The sequence below is a fragment of the Chrysochloris asiatica genome, unplaced genomic scaffold, assembly GCF_000296735.1.
Source record: "Chrysochloris asiatica unplaced genomic scaffold, ChrAsi1.0 scaffold00028, whole genome shotgun sequence".
Taxonomy (NCBI): Eukaryota; Metazoa; Chordata; class Mammalia; order Afrosoricida; family Chrysochloridae; genus Chrysochloris; species Chrysochloris asiatica.
In genome coordinates, this window is record NW_006408546.1 from 15,087,143 (window position 1) to 15,103,102 (window position 15,960).

Below are 15,960 nucleotides of genomic sequence, written 5' to 3' on the forward strand. Positions count from 1 at the left end.
GACATGGAGAGAGGGAGCAGCTGATGACTCTAGATTCATGGGACGAGAGGGACTGAGAGCTGGCAGCCAAGAGGCAGACTTGCAGAATGTGCTTTTTGGTGGTGTAGATTATTATATATGCCTGAGTGTTTAAAAAAAAAAAAAAGCTGAAGTAAATAGAAATACTGTTAACTAAAGGTACAAGGAGGTGGTTATAATCATTGTAATGAAACAAGGTGTATGATTTGTTGAATGTAAAACTGATGCTCTGCCCTGTAAACTTTTACTCAATTCACACACACACACAAAAAACTCTTAAATAAAAAAAGAAAGAAAGAAATTATCCAGTATAAAAAAAAAAGTATGTAAAATATAAGGATTCTTAACAAATGCTCTAGCGTCTTCTGCAATTAAGCATAGGGACAGAGGCAGGTACCACAAAAAGAACTGCTATTCTGATCCTTGATTGGGGCTTCTTGCCAGAGTTTAGTCTTATCCTCTGCAGTGTATAATTTTTGATAACACTGGCAAGAGAATGTATGCTCTAATAACTTGGCCAATTGCATGAGGCAAACACAGAACCTTCAAGAGTATTGTTTACAATAAAAGCTGACCAAGGATTCTTACATTAGAAGAATGGGGAGGGGGGAGGCTAATGCCTGTGAAACTCCTGAATATAATAAAAACCCAAGGCAGAAGCATGCGATATTGACATTCTTTTGGCTTATATTCTGAAAAACTAAATGTGTCTTCCCTGTTCTTATAACAACCAGGATTTTTTGTTTTTTCATCCTAAAAACCCTCATTTGTTCACTTACCAATTCTTTTATTTCTCAAGCTGAGACATTCACGATGCCTATCTGTGGACTCAGTTTCTTCATAAAGAGCCAACTCAGGGGCTCTCCATGGGAAAGTAAGAAATGGGGAGAACACTGAAGAATGACCAAGTCCATGACACTTGCTGAATATAAATGGTTATGTTTTCAGAATCATGACCATCTGGGACATCCTAGTTTTATTCCTGCACTTACTGTCCAAAGCATTTCAGCAGGGGATGGTCTTACTTTTAACAGAAGGTCAAGTAACTGACGTCAAAACCAATAAAAACCTGTCCATTTATAAAGTGGCGTGGTGCTGTGGGTTAATGCACTGGACTGAAAGTTCAGTTTGAACCACAAGGTTCGCGGTTCAACCTCTCACCAGCTACTGCTCAAAACCCTATATAGAGTAGCTATGAGTTGGAACCAACTCAACAGCACTTAACAACAAATAGCTGAAAGTGAGATTCCTCCTGAAGACAAGTAAAAGTAATAATAATAAAAAATGGGAGTAGCTGTTAAGATTCTGGTCTCATACTCCAGTGCTTTGCAGAACAAAGCCTACATTCCTTACAGGGTTAATGAAGTCCTAGAGAAGCGGGAGCCTGCTCAGCCTTCCTTACAGTCTCTCCTGGGTCATGGCCAAGCCCCAGTTACACTGGCTCCTTAAATCTTTCAAGGACATGTAGCTGGTCTCTTCTCCAGGCATTTCCTGCTCCTTCTGCCTGGAATGGCCTCCTCTCCTCTCCTCCTACCTACATGAGGCTGACTCACCCCTATGGTCAGTCCCCTAACCACCCAGTCTAAATTAGACCACCCTCCCTTTCATCACCTACTATCTTATCACCCTGATTCAATTCTTAGCACCATCAGAAATTAGGTCTTTCACTTGCTTAATGATAGAATAATATCTAACCACCTCTTGAACAGTTTCTACATGCCGGACCCTATTCAAAGGGCTTCCCATGTGTTACTTTATCTAGTCCTAATAATACTGGTACTGGTAGGAGTCCTGGTGTGGCAGTGTGGGTTAATACACTAGTCTACAAAGTCACAAGGTCGGTCTGAACCACAAGGTGGGTGGTTCAAACTTACCAGCTGCTCCTTGAAAACTCTATACAGGGTAACTATATGAGTCTGAACCGACTCTACGGCACTTAACAACAACAATAATTCTGGTGTGGCACTATAGGATAAACATTGAACTGCTAACCATAATGTTGGCAGTTCAAACCCACCAGACACTTCTAGGAAACCCTCTACAGGGTTGCTATGAGATGGAACTAACTCGATGGCACTTCACAACAACAACAACAACAATAATCCATTAAACTTGTGTTACAGATGAGAGTATCAGGACACCTACAGGTTAAGTACTTTGCTTGAAGTGATACAAGTACTTAATGGGAGAGCCAGGAATCAGCTCAGGCATTTGTATCCTTATTGTCTGTTCTAGCATTGGGCGGTAAATACTATGGGAGAAAAACCTTCCTGAGACTTGGCCACTGATGTATTTTCATCATCATAATAATCAAACCTCATTGCCACCCAGTAGATTCTAATTCATTGTGACCCTGTGTACTTCAGAGTAGAGTTGTTCCAAAGGGTTTTTTTGGCTGTAGTCTTCGTGGAAGTAGATTATTAAAACTGTCTTTTGCATCTCTGCTGGGAAGGTTCAACCCAACGCTTACATTAGCAGTGGAAGGCAAACCATTGGCTACCGAGGGACCTTATTTTCATAGTGTTATTGTTAAGTGCTGTTGAGTTGGCTTCAACTCATAGCAACCCTGTATAGGGTTTGAATAGCCAACTTTATAGTTAGAAGTCCAGTGTGTATTCTACAGTGCCAATGCAGGACTTCAAGGTAGGTGCTCAATAACTATCTGCTGTCTTAATAAATGACTGGCGCTCAGAGCACAACTGTACATCATAGGGTTTCCAGTGGCTGATTTTTCCGAAGCAGACCACTGAACCTTTCTTTCAAGTCATCTTCAACCTCCAACCCTCAGGTTAGCGGCCAAGCTCTTAACTATTTATGCTACAAAGGAACTCTACACAGGTGAGTCTCCATAAGTCAGAATGCACTCTGGCATTTATATAGCAATGGGCATGATACAATATAGAATGAATAAATATGAAGATTTGAAAGCCCTCTTCTTCTGTACCTGCTTTCTGGGTTTTCTGGGGTATGTATACAGTTGTTATGCACTCCTCTATTAAACGTGGAGTGTCAACAAAGTCCAGCTACTCGAGTTAAGTCAGTAAGAATCTTCTTACCTGGGCTCCCCAGAAGTGTTGGAACAGAAATGTCCTCAGCGCCTAACACACTTGTCTAGTTGGGCATCAGCAAATGCATGCTGTCACAGGCCTGCCACCATCTCACCTGTTGACAGGTTTTCTTCATTTCTTCTTCCAGGAAGCCATGCCCTGTCATACCATGTTGGACATGGGCATGTGGAATTTTATAAAAGTTCCAGACTCTTTGAGTGGGCTGGGCTATGGTGGCTTCTGAGGTAATGACTGCAAAGTAATTGCCACAGAATATCTTAATCGGACCAGAGCCCTGGTTACTTTCAGATACTCTCAAGAGAAGACATATATGAGGTTTCTCTCTACATTTAAAAATAAACAGGAAAAACTAAGTTGAGTACTAAATATTAAAAATACTTGGGGGTAATAAGAAATTGAAGTTTATGATTTAACCAAAACCAAAATGCATTGTATCCCAAGATTAGTAAGAGCTGTTATTAACAGTGTTAACTCCCGGATTGTCATTGCTCAGGGATGGGTTGGATTAAAGTTCACATAGCTAAAGCCCTGAGTTCTCCACTGACTCTACTCTGACCACCAAGCTCGAGCCAGGACTGGGCTACATCCATCTGACAGATTTAAGGAGCCAATGTAGCTGTGGCTTGGCCATGACCCAGGAGAGAATGTAAGGAAAAGGTTGGGCAAGGTTAGCAGGCACCGCTTATCCAGGACTTCACAAATCCTTTAAGGAATGTAGGTTTTATTCTGAAAAGCACTGGAGTATGAGTCATACCAGAATTACTAAACAACAATCCCAACAATCCCTCACTTTTTTTTCTTTTTTAAAGTTTTTACTTGTGCTCTGGAGGAATCCTAAGGAGCTCTGGTAGCGTAGTGGTTACGAATCGGGCTGCGAACCTTAAGGTCAGCGGTTCGAAACTACCAGCTGCTCCGCGGGAGAAAGATGAGGCTTTCTACTCCCGTAAAGATTTACACCCTCGGAAACCCTATACAGGGTCGCTAGGGTCGGAACCGACTCGATGGCACATAACAACAACAACAACTGGAGGAATCCTACTTCCAGCTATGGAAATTTATAAATTGACAGCTTCCAGGAATCTGCACCTGAGACTTTGCTCGGTACCTCTCAGGGAACACAGAGGGGTCCTGGTAATGGGCTTGCCACGTACCTTGGCTCTGTGGACACAAGTGACTCATCTTGAATCCTTTGAAAGCCAAAGGGGGGCTCCAGAGACTAGTGGTAATAATCCTGCTGTGAGGCTAAGAAGGTAGAAGGCGGCCTGGGGGCGGGGATTTACCAGGCTGCGTTTGGGATGTGGTCTCTGCAACTGAATGGCGGGAAAAGGCCTGACAGAAGAGTTTACCTTAGCCTGGGGCAGAGGAATTTTTGTTGAGCATCTCTGTGCCCTGAGCTGTATGTACACTGGGCTCCAAATGACGAGTCACATGCAGCCTCGAGTTGCTCAAAGCCTGCGTGGTTCTTTTTGACGCTAGCGAATAGGATATGAGAAGGCGGGCTGAAAGGGGCAGCGTAAAAGAGGTCCTGGCACATCCTGGGGATCAAAGAAGGCTCCCCAGAAAAGGTGACGCCTTCAATTGGAACTTGGAACTTGAAGGACAAACAGAAGTAGGCAAAAGGAGAAGGAAAACACACCTATACAAGGTCCCAAAGTCGAAAGAAGGCAGTTTGCAGACTGCTAAAACGCGCGCGGGCATGGGAGAGAGGGAAAGAACAGGAACCTCAGAGACCTCTTCGTTCACTTCTATCAAAACAGTGATGGTTCTCCGGAAGACTTCCTGTTACTCAGGGCAGGCACTTTCGCCTAAGGCTGGCGCTGTGCGTGCAAGGAGTAACTGCATCGCGTAAAGAATCCCATACTTGGTGTTTGCCAGGATTCTCTACGCAAATGTAAAAGGGGGTGAAGGTTATGTGCGGTGGAGTCAGTTCCGACTCATAGTTACCCCGTACAGAGTTTCTGAGGCTGTAAATCTTTACGGGAGCAGAAAGCATCATCTTTCTCCCGCGGAACAGCTGGTAGTTTCGAACTGCTGACCTTGCGGTTCGCAGCCCGATTCGTAACCACTACGCTACCAAAGCATAGTGGGTAGACCTTGTCTTAGGGACATCGCTTGGACCAAGTCTGTTGGTTGTGTTTTGGCGACCTCTATCCTAAGGTGACCGAACCTGCTGGTTCTCCCAGGGGCCAACTTTCTGGGACATTTTGTCCCGGAGGAACAACACAGCGCCGTCAGGACTAGAGGCAGCACCAGGTCAGGCCCTGGGAACTCCTGCGACGAGTTCAGCTCTGAGGAGACTGAGATAAACCGGTCGACACCCGACACTGCGTAAGGGGAGCCCGCGGCTGCGCCTTTCTCAAGGAAACGCGAGAATACTGGGCTAGTAAACGCAGCCCTCACCTGTGTGTTCACTCTCCCAGCTCTGGCCTCTAAACCAAGACTCACTGCGGGGACACCAGCTCATTCTGGAACAACTGGAAATCAGGTTGTTTCCTGCCCACAAACTGTAACTCTACTGTCTTCCGTTCAATTATTGGATCAAGACCTGGGACTGAGCGCAAGAGGCTTTAAGAGAAGTGCGAGTCAGGAGAGGAAGAAAATAAAAGGAACTGAAGGAGGATACGCGCCTGCCCAGAGCTGCCTCGAGGGAACTCAGAATGGGTTAATCTGGAGACTGAGAGGAGAGAAAGAGTTTGGAATCCTATGTCAGATCCTGTGTCAGCTGTTTCCAAGGGGTTGGTTTGCGTTAACCCAAACTTCTAAGTGTAGGTTTTATGGCCCTAAAGGTTAAGGAGTGAGTGTGGTAGGTCCCACAGACACTAGACCTTTCTGCAAACATACTATTTTTTTCTCTTTCAGGTGAAACTCCAATTGCGTGGTCCCTGGACCTCCCTTACCTAGCGGGCTAAGGATAGTGCAGGGGTAATCCAACTGGCTAGGGGTTGCCTGCGATTCTCAAAAAACATCCAGGGAGTAGACTGAAAACAGCGCCTACTTCCACGGACCCAAAACTAAATAAAACTTTCTGCAGAGAAAACAAGGGTAGAAAGCAGGACCAAGGTTCCTTGGGAAAGGTTGGGCTGGGGCTGGAAAATGGCGCTGTTGGCTTTGGATGTTCCTCAAGGGAAGCCGTTTCTCCGATTCCAGCCTTAGAGAATCAAGAGCAGGCATGAGGATCAATACTCAGTGCTGTTTATCTGCGGGACTGGTCCGGCGAAGGGTTCGAAGATTCGTTCCAGCACCATCAAATCCTACGATGTGCCGACGCGTATGGTGGGGAAAAAATAACGGGTTTTCGAATCCTATACACCTGGCTTGGAATATGGGCACCACCACTGCCCGTTGGAGTCACTTTTGGCAAGTCGCTTATTATTTCCCGACCTCAATTTCCTAATCTGCAAAACGGAAATCATATCCACGTCTCTGAAGAATGCATTAAGGGTAAGAAATTTCACACATCTTTCTCACTGTAAAGAGAAACAAAGTCTTAGTCTCAAACTTGATACACTACATGCTAAAGAAAGACCTGCTTGTACGTTCGTTGCCTACTTCCCCTACCCCTACCCCTCAGGTCCAGGAGAGCGAAACGCGCTCCTAGCGAGTCCTCCCCCAGAGAGACTGGTGCAAAAGCCAATAAGCCCAGAACACACGCCAATCCCACCAGGCCTGGGACAATAGTTTCCATTTAATAAATATTTCCCCCAAGGGCATTTCACATCAGGCAGGCAATTATTCAAAGGAAACAGGAGCGCAGGTTGGCTCTGCTAGTTATTTCGACCTCTTTACCCCAAGAATACTCATTTGACTCGAGAAAACGAGCTTCTTAGCCTCTCTGGGTGGGAAGAGGTGCCCAGGGACACACCGACTCTGGGTACTAATATAGCCTTAAGACTACGCAAGGGCAGCTGCTGGAGGACCGGCCTCCAGTCTGCACTTCCCGTTTAGAGAGTTGTGAAGGAAAAGTTGGAGGCTTAGAAATTGTAAATAATAGCAACAGAAATAGGAATGGCGACCGAAATTGTTGTCCTCCTCTCTGAAAGTGAAGAACAGGTCACGATGATCTCCCAGATTCAACAACCAGGATTTGAAACCTCTGCATTGCTGGACGCAGTGCCTGGAGGTATTGGCTTGGAGCTTTTGCCTGCGGGACCCAGAGCTTTGCCGCGTCCCCTTTCCCCACCCCACCCTCTCGCCCCACTCCCCGCGCTATCTGATCTCCAAGATCCGGGATGGTGGCTGGGCGGCTGGAGCGTCCCTTGAGAGAGTGCGGCCTACGCACCGCCGAGGATCTGACTCGAAAGTTTATTTTACTTTTTACCTTGAGTTTGAAAGGCGGGGGAGATGTCCTTGCATTTCGTGGCAAGACTTGTCTTATTTATCAACACTTTTTCTTGGCTCGCTTCCCTTTGCAGCCCCCCTCCCCGATGCTTTGTATTCGAAGCCCCAAGTCTCCCTGGCACAACTGGGAAAGGAAGCAGGAGGTGCGAAAAGATTTATTTGCTGATAGTGCGAGGGATAACGTGGAACCTAAGACCCCAGTTCTGGGCTAGACGTTATGTTATTGCCCACCTTCTCTCTGCCGGTCGCTCTCTCCCTCACACACCCGCAACACCCAGTCTCGCTCCCTCTTTTCTCCGCGCCTCCGTGGCAGGTGCGCCCCCTCGCCTACTCTGACGCTGATTGGGCGTCCAGGTTGGGGAGTCACCGCCCAACGCTTATGTCAGAGTGCGTGCCGTCCGGGCCCACCTCGCCTTTGAACTTCGCCGCTTTTGGCTCTCGTTCACCAGCCTCCCCGCATTCTCAGCCAGGTGCAGTTCTAGGCGAGGCAGCTTCGGGAAAGCCACGAGAGGAGGGGCAGCCACGGCCGGAAACGCAGAAAGAGAGAAGCAAAGGACAGAAGGCGAAGGTGGAGAGGGGGAGAAGGAGGAGCTTCCTGCCCTCGCCAACAAATTACCTGATTGCTTAATATATCCGAGACTCCGGTACTTGGGCCCCTACCTCTGTTGCCCGTAGCCCCCCAGCCAGCAGTCCTCTCCTCACCCGCCTTTCCTGTTTCAACTCGTCCCCCAGGGATTGCCTGGGCGCCTGGACTGGCATGATCAGTTGAACTTTGCGGGGCCAGCGCTTCTCCCCGGCTTCCCCCCAGAGGCGCCGAGGCCAAACGAGCGCAGTACAGACTCAGGACGGATAAACAGACGTCCAACCGCGCCCAGGCTTACCTGAGGATCCCCTACACCCCTAGTTCCCGCCCGCGCAGCCGCCGGGACCATGTCCAAACCTTCAGACCACATCAAGCGGCCCATGAACGCCTTCATGGTATGGTCCCGGGGCCAGCGGCGCAAGATGGCCCAGGAAAACCCCAAGATGCACAACTCAGAGATCAGCAAACGCCTAGGCGCAGAATGGAAGCTTCTGTCGGAGGCAGAGAAGCGACCGTACATCGACGAGGCCAAGCGGCTGCGCGCCCAGCACATGAAGGAGCACCCAGACTACAAGTATCGGCCGCGGCGCAAGCCCAAGAACCTACTCAAGAAGGACAGGTATGTCTTCCCCCTGCCCTACCTGGGCGACACGGACCCGCTCAAGGCAGCCGGCCTGCCCGTGGGGGCCTCCGACGGCCTCCTGAGCGCGCCCGAGAAAGCCCGGGCCTTCTTGCCGCCCGCCTCAGCACCCTACTCCCTGATGGACCCTGCGCAGTTTAGCTCGAGCGCCATTCAGAAGATGGGTGAAGTGCCTCACACCTTGGCCACCGGCGCGCTGCCCTACGCTTCCACCCTGGGCTACCAGAACGGCGCCTTCGGCAGTCTCAGCTGCCCCAGTCAGCACACGCACACGCACCCGTCCCCCACCAACCCCGGCTTCGTGGTGCCCTGTAACTGTACGGCCTGGTCTGCCTCCACCTTGCAGCCCCCCGTCGCCTACATTCTCTTCCCCGGCATGACCAAGACTGGCATTGACCCTTATTCGTCAGCCCACGCCACGGCCATGTAACCTCCCGCCCGCCGCCTGACCTGAAGGGCGGCCTGGAAGCCGGGTCTGCACCCAATCTTTTGCGCCTAGTCCATGCCCGCTGACTCTTCAGGGTCAGCCCTGCCACCGCCCCCCTACTCCACCCCAGACTCTGCCTCTCTCTTCCAAGGGGGGAAGGGAGGGGCGTTCCCCACCCCCCGGACCGAGGGCGCAGACAGGTGCCAGAAACTTGCAAACGTTATGACAGCTACACAGCTGCCCTTACCAACTGTCCCAAAACAAACCTTCGACTGTACCCCCTTTGGACAAAAAAAAAAAAAAAAAAGTAGGCAGTTTTGCTTTATTTATGTCCCGTACTCTTCCCGGATGGGCTTTGGACTCTGAATTCCCAGATGCTGGTATTATACCTAGAATATGCATATATATTTTCCTTTGCACCCCGAAGAAAAAAAAGGAGCTGTGTCTCTGTTTGCTATCAGACACAACTAGACGCCATTTGCTCTTCATGTGTGTGGGGTAAGGCTAAAAACTTTAAAACTAAAGAAAGGAAAACATTTCTATTTAAAACCATGTTATGATAGTGTTTGCTTCTTTAAAGGGAAAACTAAAAGGACCCACATGGTCATTTGTGTAAAGCAGTGCTCCTAGAGACCTAAGTTTACTTTTAGACAGGATGTCGGGTTATGAAGTCAGGAAGTAGAAAGTGAACAAAATGAAAAGAATAAAAACATCCTAAATGGTTATAAATGTTTTTGACGATGTCTTGGAAATGTACTTACTTAGAAGGATTTTATCTCCTTACTCTGTTCATTTGTTGAACAAAGACGTTTTGAATAAAGACAATCTGTCATCGCAAACAGTAACCTTTAATGTGCCTAAAATCTGAAGTCTGGAGGCCAGGTTGGCGGAGCCTGGGAGTTGAGTCTCGCGGAACCTGAGAGATCAGGGATCGGCTCTAGCAGTCGAGGCTAGCGGCTGGCCCGCGTGGACCCGCTATGGTGACCTGTGAGTCGGGTCTAAAAGGGAGCAGTCTGGCATCTTTCCCGACCGCGCCCTTTAATCCTCTTTTTTGCCTTTAGAGTCAGGGCAAAAGTATGGGTCCCTGGAGCATCACCCCTTCAGCGCATTACTCACTAAGTGGTCCAAGTGTTCAGACCACTTCGAGGAACCAATGATCTAAGACAAAGGTGGCCAAGACATGTGAGATTCGGGTGCGTTTTCTTTTATTAAACTAAACTCCAAAGGACCGGAGAGACGCCCTGAGAAGCAGTTGCACGCCAAGCACCGCGTCCTGCTGAGGATGTTTGGGTTCAGTGCAGAGAGGGAAGAAGGTGGGACCGATTTTTTCAGGAGTTTGGAAACGCTGCAGTCGTCCCCAGTTTTGTTTTGGTTTTTAATTCCTGGAGACGCAGAAACCGCTGTGCTAGAGCTCCACTCAGTCTGTAGGATATTTTGTACTTTGTAGGCTACTTCCCGCAGGAAGCAAAGGTGGGAGGAAGAAGTAAAAAGTATTTTTTAAATTAAAAAAACGAGGGAAAGAGTCCTTTTCTTTCCCCTTTGGGGTGAATGCTTAAAGGTTGCTATTTTTTCGTGGGGCTAAGGGACAGTGTTGTCATCCAGACAACTCTTTTGGAACTTGTTCTCAAAATTTAAAGGTCCGCATGCCCCCACCCAATCTTTTCCCCGAAAGCTGCGTTCATTCGTGTCTTTCATAGGTCTCTTGCTTTTTCCACTTGCTTTGATATGTTGCAAAGGAGGTGGGGGTGCCGTCCAGGGGCTTGTCTGCTTATTGCTGTTGAGGGATTTGTGCGTTTGCTTTTACCTTTTCCAAAAGGAGTCGTGGCTCAAGGCGCACAGAAACGTTGTCAACGGACACCAAGCTGAAACCCACGGATTAGCATAATATCCTCAAAACAATTAGGAGAGTTTGAGGTGCTATTTGGAGCCTATTCATCCGAACCCCTTTGTCAAGGGGGGATTTTCATTATTAAAAAAAAAAAAAAGTTAGTTGTCCATCTGGCTGAGCTGAATAGCAAAGTGATCCGTGTTGTATATGCTTTTCTCATTAAGAGCTCTTTTGAGACCCATGTTAGAATTAAATGGTATAACACAATTAACATACACGGGCATTGAATAGGAGGGGACGCCTATAAATAATAGATAGATAAATAAATGAGCGATCAGGCGAAAGTAAACAAAGGCGGACTGGGGGGAGGCCGGGCGGGCTGCGCCACGCTTACTTAGCATCACAAAACCCTCTTACAAATCTAGACAATTAGGAAGTGACTTGCCTCTGGTGGCCGTCCGGTATTGGGGCTCTAGGCGCGAAGGGAAGGCCCCTCCTCCCGTCCCCTGGGAAGCCGAGGAGGCCCGGGGCGGAGGCTCCTCGGTTTCGCTGTCTGATATAACCCCAACTGACAGTCCTGTCAGCCACTCTGATCTCTCTCATAGCTCAGTGTCCCTTAACATCTACTAAGATGAAGCTTACAGGGGTCTGGGTGTCTCCCCACGGAGCCCGGCGCACGAGCGCCCTGGGCACACACAGCATCCCAGATCTGAGTGGAAAATCCGCGCGCACAGGTCCACCAGGGGCCCAGCAGACTCAAAAGCCGGTTTAGGCTGAGATGGGGTACTAGGCTAGTCCGAGTGGGGAAGGCCTCGGGCGACAGCAGAAATGGAAACTGTCGCCAGGGTACCAGACGGCGTCTGGTCATAGCGAATCCCGAGAACAGCTCCAGGAAATTGGAAAGCGCTGTAACGGGGCGCCGGGACCGGATGACTGAGACCTCTTTCCAGCCTAAAGTGGGCGGGAGGTCCAGCGGGTGTCCTGGGACCTGACGCCGCAGACCTGGCTCAGGTCGTTTCTCTCCATCACACGGGGTCTTCTTCCTTCCAACGTGGCTTTCTCCAGCTGCCTGCCCTCCTTAGACCTGCCCCCAGCCGCAGCCCTGGCAGGGGCCAGCCGCCGCCTCGCCTGCTTGTCCCGACAGGCTGCAGAGCTTCAGCCTCCGTTCGCTGCCGCGATTCGCTCAACAAACAGTCGAAATCCTCCTCGTCACGCCGCTGACAGGGGCAGATTACTGACTTTGAAGTCAGGCGCAGACAAAAAGAAATTCCCTGGGGGGTGTAGGGGGGAAGCAGCCCCTGTCAAACCTGTTTGCTCACAACTGTCTCTTTCTTTCAAGAAAATCATTAAAGCAAACCTGTAGGGAGAGGAGCGCCCCGCCCGCCACTAGTAGAGAGTGGTTTTCTCCCGAGCGAGCGCCGCGCAGCCCAGCCAAGAGCAGTCAAGAGTTGTGCTGACCGACTCTTGTAATCACCCGCAGAACACTAACTCCACTAACTCCTGAGGCGCGAGAGACACCCGGGCACTGCGAGAACCCATCTCGCCGACTCCTCAGAGCTCCTGAAGCTTGGTGCTACCCGCAAGTCGCGAGTTTGTTCCGCCTACTGCCGGGGCCTCTCTCCAGCAGGGACGCTGAGGAAGCCTGGTACCTCTTGTCTGAGGGTGCGATTTCAACAACAAAAGACTCAAATGCAAGTCCTCTACCAGCCCGCTGCTCTGCAGGAGGCTTCCTAGGACTTCAGGAGAAATGCCCTACATGCCGCCCCAAGTGTAACTCCAGCAGCGGCGACTTACAGGGGCAGAGTTGTTTGGGCTTTAGGTAGATTTTCTGTTTCTTGCCTCGGAGACAGAGACCCTCTGGCTAGGGGCGGGGGAAGGCACTGGCCACATCCTCTTAAAAATGAGGAATCTTTGGCCCTCTTCCACTTCTGGTCTCCCACGGAGGGGTTCCGAGGCCTTAAATTAAGCACCTATCAGCTTAAGGTCCGATTCAAAAAACCTTTGATTCGCTTCCAATTTCTTCCCCCCAACTCCCTTTAAAATGTCAGTTTCCCCAGGGCTGCTAACTTTAAACAGGGACAGAGGAGAAGAAGTCTAGTTGCTTACTGTAAATCACACTGAACTGTGAGTGACTGATATCTAAGATCTTTATTTGCATTCTAAATCAGTTGCTACATCACCTCCAGGAATCAATCTCCAGTGATCTAAAGGAGGTGATATTTTAGTCTGGACAGACCTAGGGGACTTTCATTAATTACAGTGCACCAGGTAGGAAAGCGTTCTCACACCAACAGCCCCTCTGGAGAGATCTGAGACTGCCAGGACCCTGAAAACTTGGCGAGCTGTGGTGCCAGGACTGCCCTCCAGGACTCTCTGTTCCTCCTTTTGCTCCTTAGCTCAGTCCTTGTCATCATTGTTCCAGCGGACAATGAATTTCAAGTCATTTGAATTTGAATATCATGTAATTCACAAGATTCATGTTAAGAACTCTCATCTCTTTATTTGCTGAGTGGATTGTACATGTGTGAGCGTAAGAAAAAAAGATTTAGGTGCAGAAGATGCCGGGCAAGCACTTTCTGCCTCCATCAAAGGGCCTCTGACTGCCTTGGACTTGGCACCCTCACTGACCCAATGATGGAGGTGCTACTTGGGCGAGTAGCGTCTTTCCTGGCGCTGTGGGTTTGGGCTCGGGCCTGAAACCGAAGTGTTGGCGCTGGACCGGCTCAGAGTTTAAAAGAAAATAATACGAAGCTGGGGGTATAAAAATTGGGGCGTCAACAGGGAACCGGAGACTAGTTACTGCCCCCACCTAACCCCAGGCTGGGTGCTTGCAAGTGGTTGGGTAGGCGATGGGGACCTGCTTGGGAAGGGGCCTTAAGGTGGAAAAGAAGTCTAGCCATCCCCCCCACCCCAGGTCCTGAATCCCAGTTAAGTGGCTCTCAGCGAACTGGTGCTTGACCCTGAGGGAGTTGTGCTCTCTCGAGGAGGATGGACCACAGGCCCAGAACGATCCAGGGCGACTTCCTCAGATTCTCAGTCCTCTACGCACAAGTTCCTGCAATGGGCATCCTTTTATGTCCCCCTCAAAAACCCCAGACCTTGGTTTGGGTATGGGGAAGGGAGCGGGAACCCAGGCCAAACTGAGACCCAGAGGTGTCCGCCAAGTTTTCTCTATGCTACAAAGTGGAGGAGTTTCGCTACGCAGGTAGCCACGACCATTTCTAAACTTTTCCGCACTCTTGGGACCGAAAGAAAAGAAATTCATACGGGATCCCTGCTGGGAAGGAACTTCAGAAAAACTTTGTTTACCTGCCTGGCCGCACTTTACCCGGAACAGTAGAGACTGAAGGCCAGACCAGACAGCGGTGCGCTGCACTACTCGCCGCACCTAGGTGGAGGATCAGCCTATTGGTTCCATCTTGGGAGTTCTGATTCTATCGGTGTTTCAGGGCCTGGCCCTTCCTTCGAGCCCTGGCGATCCTGCAGGCGCAAGTTCGACAACAAGAATGGGGGGAAGCCGGCGAGAGACCCGCGTCCCAACTCTCGGAGGAGCTAGCTCTGCGCACCCACCTGGTCAGCGGATACATGGGAGCCCAGCGACTGGAGTGCAGTTAGGCGGCCCCGGGCTTCTCGCCACCCAACCAAGTCCCCCCGCAGGCTCGACTGCCGCCCCGCCCGGGGACATGAGGAGGAGGGAGGGAGGCGGGCGGGAATGGGCGGCCGGGGCGCTAGCCTCGGGTTCCCGTTCGCCCGGCACCCCCGTGGCGCGGCGAGTCAATGGGATTTGCACACTCGAGGTGTAACAGCATTACTGCATTAATTACCATTTCCATTTCACGTCCAGATTGTTTACTTATCTGCGGGAAACATATGTCGGGAGAAGTTCACATTCCGGATTCTGCTCCGCTGCCCAAGGTGCAATTCCGGGGAGGCGGCAAGGGGGGGAGGGGAGGGCTTCAGATTTTTTATTACACCCTCTCGCCTTATCTGCCGCTGTAAATTATGAGGATCCTCCATTGAGCGGCATATGGAGATTATATAAATTTTTGAATATCGTTTCCCAAAGCCTGCAGATTTTCACTTTGAAATGAAACAATCCTCAGCCAGCTCCCTAGAGGCCAAGCGCCTCCTACGCTCCCTAGCATGGCCTGGGGTACCCTTCCTGTAGGGTCTGGAGCTCACCAATAACCCCAATTCCCCACTTAGCGTCCAGCGAAGCACTCTTTCCCAGGGTTTCTGATAATTTCCGGATGGTTGAGAACCTCGGCGGTACCCCCTCCTGTTTTCCTGAATCCTACCCGTAACTCCTATTGCAGGGTTTGCAGCTTCTTTCCATTTTGGATACTGGTTTAGAGGAGTCCATTTCTGCACCCTTCCAATGCTGGGCGGCTCCAAACCCGTGACAGGGCAAAGGTGTCCACAGCTGCCACCGCAGCCTACCTAGCCCTCCTGCACTCTGAGATTCCTGAACGACTTGGTCTTTGGAAGGCTGATTTTGGCTTCTTTGTTTGGGGGGCAGCAGAGGTGGCAGTGAATGTACTCCCCTTGAGACTGCTTATTGTGGACCTTGAACCGAAAGCCAGCATACTAGGCTTCTAGGTTCCCGCTTACACTGGACCCACTAGAGCAGCGCTGACAGCATCGCATCTTTCTGATCTCTCAGAAACGCCTTTCAGGCTGAGATCAGAGTGGGAGGAAAAGACTAGAGAATCATTGTTCTTCATTTTTTATTTACTATAGCAAGCCACCCGTTCAGGTCATTTATATGCTTAATTTTGCGATAAAAGTCATTAAGCAGAGTCACTGTGTTCTATTTCTTTTGACCACATTTCCCCACAGTAATTCAGAAAACAACAAAATATATATTGCTCTGTTGTTATGTTTGTTCAATACTCTGCCTTCAAGCAATCTTAATAAGCGTTTCTTTTTTAAAAGATGAAAGGAAAAATGTGCCTTTTTTGCAATTATTTTTCCTCTTGTCTGGGTTCAGTTTGCAGGATTACATTTTATATACAGACACCCAACCACATAAGTCAAACTCAGAAATTTCCTTGAAAT

General features: G+C 49.5%; 1 protein-coding gene and 1 pseudogene across 1 annotated transcript; one reads left to right on the top strand and one right to left on the bottom strand.

Annotated features, from left to right (window-relative positions):
- The window catches only part of LOC102810817, a 29,820-nt pseudogene extending 23,321 nt beyond the window's left edge, over positions 1–6,499 (bottom strand).
- A 1,366-nt stretch (positions 6,500–7,865) lies between these two features.
- On the top strand, positions 7,866–9,901 carry SOX14 (SRY (sex determining region Y)-box 14). Its single transcript, XM_006846608.1, has one exon. The coding sequence runs from the start codon at positions 8,355–8,357 to the stop codon at positions 9,075–9,077; it is 723 nt and encodes a 240-aa protein (XP_006846671.1). The 5' UTR covers positions 7,866–8,354; the 3' UTR covers positions 9,078–9,901.
- The last annotated feature ends 6,059 nt before the right edge of the window (positions 9,902–15,960 follow it).